The sequence below is a fragment of the Sminthopsis crassicaudata genome, chromosome 2 (genome assembly GCF_048593235.1).
Source record: "Sminthopsis crassicaudata isolate SCR6 chromosome 2, ASM4859323v1, whole genome shotgun sequence".
NCBI lineage: Eukaryota > Metazoa > Chordata > Mammalia > Dasyuromorphia > Dasyuridae > Sminthopsis > Sminthopsis crassicaudata.
The window spans coordinates 626,359,583-626,368,810 of record NC_133618.1 but is presented as its reverse complement, the minus strand read 5'-3'; the positions used below and the strand labels follow the sequence as shown (position 1 = coordinate 626,368,810).

At 34.3% G+C, this 9,228-nt stretch overlaps 1 protein-coding gene across 11 annotated transcripts in view; it reads right to left on the bottom strand.

Moving 5' to 3' along the window:
* Positions 1-6,536: 6,536 nt before the first annotated feature.
* The window catches only part of CCSER2 (coiled-coil serine rich protein 2), a 114,846-nt gene continuing 112,154 nt past the window's right edge, over positions 6,537-9,228 (bottom strand). For all 11 annotated transcript variants that reach the window (XM_074296376.1, XM_074296379.1, XM_074296380.1 and 8 more), the window contains one exon: positions 6,537-7,485. In XM_074296376.1, coding sequence (XP_074152477.1) covers positions 6,670-7,485 — 816 coding nt within the window. In that variant the 3' untranslated portion in view covers positions 6,537-6,669. The remainder of the gene's footprint in view (positions 7,486-9,228) is intronic.

Below are 9,228 nucleotides of genomic sequence, written 5' to 3'. Positions count from 1 at the left end.
TGAGGGGGAATAAAACTTGAGGGGTCTAATTTGACTAAAATATGTACTATGTGAAAGAGTATGATATACAATTGGAAAGGCAAGCAATAGCCAAATTGTGGCAAGTCATTAATGGCAGGCAAATGAATTTATTTGCTTTTTATCTTTTTTATCTTATATGGAACTATTGAAGGTTTTTGATTTTAAAATAAGATAAATGGTATGATCATACCAACACATAGAGAATGACAAAAACCAGAACCACTATAATATTTTAAGGTTTACAAAGTGCTTTTCTTACCATAACTTCTATGTCAGGAAAACTAAATATTATCCCTATTTTACAGTTGAAAAGACAGGCTCAAAGTGCTTAAATGAAGATCCACATCTTCAGACTCCAAAATCTGACACTTTATTATACTATACAATAGCAGCTAGACTCAAGTTGAATGGGCAACCTCATGAAAAGTAAAAACTTAAATATATGTTGTACTAGATGGCTTCCAAGATCCTTCCTAACTCTTCTGGGACTCTGAATGGTGAGACACTGAAGTGCACAGACAGGAATTAGAAAGATGTTATTACAGCAATCCAGGTTCTGAAATTAGGCAGTGGCAGCAAAAATACAGGTAGACACAAGTTGGAGAGAGAACTGATAGTACATGTTAGAAAATGGTTGGACAGGAGGTGAAAATGTCAGAATACTTCTGGAAATCAGAGGAATCAAAGGAAAAAGCTGAGAGGAAGAACAGGAGAGCTGAAGCAACTATAAATGTTATAGTGCATTGATTGCTGGACCTGGAGACAAGAAAGCTGAATTCAAATTCAGCTTTGGACATTTATTAGTCATGGGACCCTGGCAAGCTACTTCACTTCCATCTGCCTCCTTTTCCTCATTTGTAAACAGGACAGAATAATAGCACTCACTTCTCAGGGATGTTGGTAGGATATCAAATAAAATATCTATAAATGCACTTTTAGCAAATTTAAAGTGCTATATAAACACTATCATCAGTATCATGATGATAAATGCTATCATCATCAGCATCATCAGGTTTTAGTTCTGAGACTGTTGAGCTTAAGGTACAAGTGGGGCACACAGGTGGAGATGTTTTAGTAGTTAAAGATGAAAGACAAGATGTCAGTGGAAAGACTGACTCTACGTATATATTTGGAGATAATTATATCCACAAAATGCATTGACATAAAAGAAAGACCACATATTCTCTCCTTTGGGACTAAAGATAAGTTTTTCAGTTGAATTACTTAAAATTGGCATAATAGCACTATTTGATTTATGGGATCAGATTTGAAAATGATCATTATGGGTTAAAATGATAGGCCAACTACACCTAAAATGAAATTTAATAGGTATAAAGTTTTATACTTAAATCTTCTCAAGTACAAGTTAGGGGAAATGTGGCTGGGCGATGGGTGTTTTAGTGCTCTATAATCTTAAAATTATTTTTGAAGTATTACATGATGATCCTCAAATCTTATCTTATTATAGAGACCTAAGGTAATTTATTAAAATACTCTGGTATCTCTGCCTTCATAAATGCTTGTAAATTGGATTGGATTTGTCAGAATAAATTTAACAGAAAGGGAAGGAAAGGGAATAAATATTTATATAGTGCTTATTAAACATGAAACATTATGTTAAGCTCATTATACTGTTATTATCTCATTTGATCCTCAAAACAATTCTGGGAGGTAGGTGCCATTACTCTTATTTTATAGTTGAGGAAAAAGTAACAGTAAGTTACTTAGGTCAGAAATGATTCTGGCACCATGATACAAAGACCAAAATGGCAGCCCTGTGTCCACAAAGTGCTTACATTCTAACACAGGAGACAAAAGGGACATACAGATATTCCAGAAATACACAAAGTAAGTGAATATAAGCTCCCAGGAAGTTAGGGAGGCACTAAGAAGATCCAACAAGGTCTTACAGAGAAGGTGACCTTGAACTGTGCTTTGAAAGAAGCAAGGGATTCTCAAAGGCAGAGATGAGGAGGAAGAGTACTTCAGGCATGGGACCACAGCCGATGCAAGGGAACAGTAAGGTCAGTTTGACTGGACCCCAGAGTATATGAAATGGAGTAGTATATAATGCTGGAAGGGCCAAGTCAGAGACTTCATTGTGGTGATGGGCTTTAAACGCCATGGAAAAGAGTTAGTATTTGACTCTGGAGGTTACAGGGATCCACAATTTAATTAGTTCACATCTGTGCTTCAGGATATAACTTTAAGGAAGAAGGAATAAGGAAGAAGCAGGGAGAAAAATGAAGAGTATTTTACAAAGCTTGAACTAGCATGATGGCTGTGTGAGTGGAAAGATGAGGTCAGATGCTGGAAATGTTTCTGAAATAACATTCCCTACTTGGGTTAGGTCAAGAAATGCATCACTCTTCTGACCTTTAAAAAAAAAAATCTTGGTTAGAATTTTCCACCATTAAACCATTCCCACTTTTTAAAAAGTCCAAAAAGAACGAAGGTAGTTTTATTTCATTATTTCCAAAATAAAATGTCTTCCATGGAATTTCCTTAAGACTTTCTGTACCCCCTTTCACAAATACTTAAGTTTAATACTGTATAATATGTTACCACATTAACTTCATAATTCTATTAATTATGTCACAAGCACCAGAAATTTAATTTGATGTTAAGTTATTTACATTTTTAAGTCTGGGTTTCTAAAATGTTTTTTTTTTTTTAAATAAAAATACTGATAGTTTCCTCAATTCCCCAGGGACATCCCCCCTCTATTCTCATATAATGGCCTGACAATGACCTAAGTTTATGAAGAAAATCAGAAAGATCAGCAGTGTAAATTCTGACATGTCCTAATGTAATGGAAAGGCTCAGGAGACTGTCTTCAAAAGTAGCCAAGAGGCTTATCAACAGAAGGCTGGGCAGCAGGTGAATTTTTTTGGTCTGAGATTTTTAGTCTCAAAAGCTTCCAAAAGATGTCAACCTGCATTGGTGGAGGGAGAAGTGACATTAATGAAATAATCTTTCTGAAATCTGTAATTCCCTGTTAAAGTTCCATTCATCATCCCTTTTTCCTTGTTTCACTGTGGTTTGTGAATGAAGAAGTTAAAAGGATACTGGCTTTTTTCCCCCTTGCATGGCATCATGATCTGAGTTTCTAAAGCTTATTTTTAAGTACAACTCTCACAAAATTTTTTTTTTTTCTAAAATTGGTAGCAAGTCGGTGTTTCATCCCAAAGGAAACTGAAGCACCAGACACTGAATAAGTTGGAGAAGTGGATGATCTAGGCACTGTCCTTTCCTAACTGATGACATAATCACTACTACACAAAAAGAAGAACCCATACCAGCTCAGGAAAATCAAATTAAAACTGCAGCTTTTTTTCTGTCATCATTTTAGTTTTGTGATTAAAAACAAAAACAAAAATAAAGCCCCCTCAAGGTTCCAAATAAACTCTGAGGAAATGTTAAGAGAAAAGGGTGATATTTATAATTATCCATTTTATTTTTATTCACTATAGCAACACTTTCAGGAAAGAGTCTTTACATAAAGGTTTTCTACTTTACAGGCAAATTGCAATATACAGTATATACTCTGGATGAATTAAAAAAAAGACAAAGGGGGAAAATAAACACTTAAAATATTAATGGTTGTGTTTTTGTTTTTTTTTTAGCTAGCATCAAACTTAAGTCTTTAAATAAGAATGTTATTGGATTTGGCATTCTATTTTTATTGTGATTTGACATCTAAGGAGGCAGTGAAGCAGCTTTATCACAGCAGTGATCAAAAATATACTGCATGTTTACTTAATGACAAAATTTAGATGATTTTTAATTTGAGCCTTCCAAAAATGTATCAAAATTCATGCTGCCACATTGAAATAAAAGAGAATACATGGAAGGTCCATTTGAAAATGCACTTGGAGCAAAATATTAAGAAATTATGATGTGGGCTCCTCCTCCAAATTTCAAAATGCATTTGAGATACACATGCATGCCACGGTATCCACCCACAAAGAATCCAACCCCTTTAGCAGCACGAAAAATTGTTAACTTGTGCAGGCTTATTGATTCTCATTTTAATTGTGTTTCGGATCCCAAAGTACATTCCTCCCAATGAATGTGAAATCAAGGGAATGATGACTACTGTGCTCACAATTGAGATTGTACATCTAAGTCTAACATACTAGACTATAGGAATATGTGTAAGTGGCAGCTAGAGGAAACAAAAAGATTCTATGGTATGCTATTAAGTCAAAAACATAGGAAAACAAAGGAACATACAAAGAAAATGTAGGGGAAAAAGTGACATGCGAGGTGGCATAATAGCTTTAGGTTCAGTGCTGTACAGATGCCTTCAACAGCAACAATTACAGAGAAATTTATTTCAAACAAACAAAAAAAGTCACGTACAACAGGAGGCTTTTTGATTACTTTAGGCACAACTCTAAGCAATAAAGCTCATTTAAAGTGCAAATCTGATTTTTTCCTTGTATTTTTTCACTTGTAATAATAGTTAATAAAGGCTCTCATCTCTATTCAAATACATTGAACAGTAGTCTCATTCTCCTGAAAATATTGCACAAATGAAAATAACAAAAAAAATTGCAAATGGGCTGCAGCAATGATTGTTATTTAAAGCATTCTAAAAAGATTTATCTACCTAATGTTCTAATCAATGCTTTTCAAGTCATCTGCACCTATACAATTATTTTTAATTTTCACAAAGGAAAAGGACTAATCTTTTCCATATTTTAAGCCCCAAGAGCCTGTCTCCATTAATGAACATTATGATGTCTTATTGATAGGTCTGAGTACACTAAGATGACCATAATGGACACTATATCAGGAACCTGCTATAATACTGCTGTTTTTCAGTTAGAATTTATGGCAAGGGTAAACCTATTCTTGAGGGATTTTGTATGTGTATGTCTGTTGTTGTTATCAGGAAGGCCTAAACATATGTGGCTGATATATCTTCAAACATGTGCACAGAAATGGTTTCTGACAATTCAGAATGAAAGATGAGTTAGTAAGCATGAGGACAAATTGCATTTTGTAATTTCAAATAAAAAAGAAAGTGAAACATTTGCCTATTTTATTTCTAAAGGGGTAGTTATTTCTCATCAGTAAATTATTGTTAAAGGAATTGTTGGAAATACATGCAACTGATTTCCTAGCCATATTCCCTTTAATTAATAGTCAGCAGATACAAAACAAACAAACAAACCCTGACCCAATATTTCTGGTTATCCACAACACTTTGTAATCGTTACCTCTCTTGGAAAATATTACTCCAGGCTGATGCTATTGCTGGAGAAATACAAAAGGAAATCTGTAGCCTGATGGCACTAAAACACCACTAGATCTATGCATGCACTAACTGCAGGGTCCCACAGCTGCCTTGTAAAAGAAAAAGAAGTAACTGAGAACATCTGTCAAACAGTTTAGTTAAAGACTCTTCCCTCCCCAGCTCTAGTTCTTGTACGAGTCGTCCTCAGTTTCTAATCACCTTCCAATGAATTTGTCACTCATGCGCACACTCCCATACAAACAAGATAGAAAAAAAAAACATAGAAAAGCAAAATCAAAGCACTTAAAGAGTACCAGCTCTTCTCATGATATCATGGGCTTGCTTAAAGCAAATCTGTGATTTTTCTCAAAATATTACTTATTAAACACAAGTTTTTATTATGCAAAATAGTTTTAAATCCCTATACATACATCAAAGTTTTGTGCAAACATTTCAAGTCAGGTACTTCAGAATCTTCTGATATTAGCAGAAAGTCAATAAATACAAATATTACAATAAAGTTAAAAGACCTAATTTAAAATATATTATGTAGAACCTTAAACACAGGTATCATGAATCCTTAACTTTATAAGTTCAAGATTCAATCACCAGCAAAACTCTTAGCATCGTCAAGTTTTGCAAATAGATGCATCTTCAGCTCCATTTCCAAAATTTAGCCAGTAACAACATCAACTGAACATAAAAATTATGCCAATGAGATGTTACAGCAATGCATAGATGTTTACACATAAGATGATGTCCTTCAGCCTGGGAGATTTGTCTGATACCCAGAGAAGGCCAGGGAAGTTATGCCAATTAAAAGATTTGTTGATTTTTGCAAGAGAAAAATATAACATACATTAATAACCTGCTAAAAGCTTGAGTTCTTTAGATGACCATAAAGGTTTTGCAGAAGCCTCTGAAATAGAGTACCAGCCAATAATCAGCTCTCCAACATCTCTAGCCTCTTAAATAGGGGTTATATTCAAAAGTTGGGGCAAACAAAAAAGACTCGTATTTTAAATAATCATGATTAATAAGAATTATAAAAAAGGACTGTGTCAGCAAACCATATACCCTAAATATTTGTTTAGTGGAACACTATGGTAAAGCATTTTTTTTTTTTTTTTGGTGGGGAGGACCAAACTCAAGTTCTTCTGCAGGTCTTTGAGATGGATAAGCAAACATCTGAGTTTACCTGAGACATGAACATTCAGACGGCATAGGCTTCAACTAGGTAATAGAATTGAATTAAATAGCAAAACTAATCGAAGCTTCTATGTTTTAATATCAAGACTTGCAGGCTTTTTAATAGTGCCTTCACCATGGGAATCAGATGTATGGAAAACAATTATAGAATGAACAAATCTTTCCAAAGAAATGGGCATGTGATGATTATGTCCTTAATGTATCTTTGGCTTAGGGAGACGAGAATACCGTTTAGAGGTCAAACAATCCCCAGAGTGGAAATTGGCAGTTTGATGTTGGATGATCTCTTTTCTTTGTGTCAATGGCCTTGGGATGTTTGTCTTGCCTTGGAAGTTCTGAGACTCTTGTCTGGGACTGCTTATTATTTGCTTCTGTTTAAAAGAGGAGACTGAAGGTGGGCGAAGTTTAGAAGCTTTCTGATTCGGCTTACTTATTAAGCTTGTCTGACTCGTAGTTTGAAGTTTTGCTGGATTACATGTTGTTAACTCTGATGTCTTGCAAGCTGTTGGTCTACTGTGAGATGATTCAGAAATGGTCCCTGGATAAGGTACCAAAGTATTATCAACTGATGGCTTATGAAACTGCAAGGCCTTTGGATGGGTAGTACTAGCTGTGAACAAAGGCTGATTTTTCACAGCTTTTGGAGCTTGGTCTTCTTCTGTACTCACTTGGAAAGAGGGTGCAGATTCCAGTTCACTTGTTTTATTACTAGTCAACTGATCAGGCTTTGAAACATTCCCTGTCATACTCATGTGTTCTTCAGAAGGTATATTCTTAGTAAATTCCTTCATAATCAATGATGATTTTAGTGACTGGGGCAGTTCTCTGAGGCTATAATCACTTTTTTGTTGAAAATCATCTGCAAAATTTTCATTCAGACGTTCAACATCCTGATGTGAGTCCACAGAAGAACTTTCACTGTGGGCCTCGATGTGTTGCGGCTTTATTAGCTTTCCCTGGACGTGGTCTGTGGGCCTGGGAAGGTTGCTGGAAGGCTGTAGTACTTGAGGCTGTCAAAATGAAAAACAACATTAACCACAATAAACTTCAATAGGAATACAATCACTATTATATCCTGAGATGTGCTGATCTGGTGTTTAATGCAGCTTGAAAATGTTTTTTTGTGCTTAAAAAAAAAAAAAAAAACTGGCAAAAATATAAGTGAATTCATGAAACATACAAGAAGAGTGATTATGCAAACAAAAATTCATGTTGGCTAAAAACTCTACAGAAATGTCCAAAATAATCAGGAAAAGGGATTTAGTGACCGACACTATAGAAAAATCTTTGTTCCATAATGTTATTTTTATAGATGTATTAAAAATTGTAGAGGCAAGAACTCATAGCTAACTGATTTCTTTAATCTTATCACTCCATGCATTTGTCTTTAATCAGTAGCTCAGTTTATTTAGCATAATTATAAACATATAATCAATCACCTCTTCCCCTTTGGAAGGCAGGCATCTTATGTACACTATTTATATTTGAGTTTGGAACTGTGTTAATCAGCAAATACACTAGGTTTGATGATGATTGTGTCAGGTATTATTTCAGTAAAATATCGGTGGATAACTCTAATCTACTTTCATTTTTTCTAATGAAAAGATTTGGAAAGAAACATTTCCAAAGATGTTTTTGCCCTGTCTGTGGCTATGACAGCTTACACATATTGTGTAGCCCATATTTAGATGTCTGCCTCATCATACACAAAGCTTCCTTCATATAGCCAGGTACATAGAAATCCACACGTAGAAAAATATTTCATGATATATAAATGAACAACAATGCCAATAGGCTTTAACAGGTGGTGACCTGTGAACTTAAAATATATATAGCTTTTTTTCAATATAATTGGTTCATTTGGTAATAATAAGTAAGTACTTCATGTTATGCACCACTGTAATCTGCATCAGGGGAGGAGATATTCTTACTGACGAGACCATAGTTATTTAAGTGCATAACCAACAAGTAATCAACAATCACCACGGAAAATATAAAAATTGACATTTAATCTTACAAAGGAGAGACATGAGTAATATTATTGAAAGTAAAGGGATAATTGAATCAATTATTCCTTTAGCAACAAGATGTCTCTCACCTACAATCATCAAGTGTAAAAATAGTTTCTTGTCTAGGGGTCAATGTTCAGTTTGTGATCAGTGTAAAAAGTGAGACTTTAGCCATGAACAAAGTTAACTTGGCCCACAGGATTTCAATGATCTTGATCTAATAATTAGCACAGTCCTAACAAGACACAAATAATTTGAGACAATAATTCAAAATCAAGTGGATTCATTTTGAATTAAACTTTTCACAGCGTCTTTATAGTTTTAAAATTCATGCCATATCGATTAAACTATCATCTATTAAATTTCCTAGACTTTCAAAATTTATTTTATCATAGGGTTCTAGCAGTGAGAGATTCAAGTTAAAAGTTCTCACACTTTCTGGTTAGGAGCTCTTAGAAGTAAAGCTAAGGATATATCTACTATGAGCCAGCCATGACTAGAATAAATAAATCAACAATTTAAGTGGCTGAGTTCACTATGCAATTTATTCAAGATATTCTTTCTTAGGAATCATTGAAAACTAGTCCAATTGAGAGTAGTCATGAAAAGTAAAAAAGAAAATTGGGTTATTAGTGGCAGAAGGATAGAGGTACTAAACAAATAAAACACTAGAGATGGGGGGAAAAAACAACTTTCAAAAGAGAAAAACAAAGACAATTTTGATAAGATTTTTTTCAAGAAAAG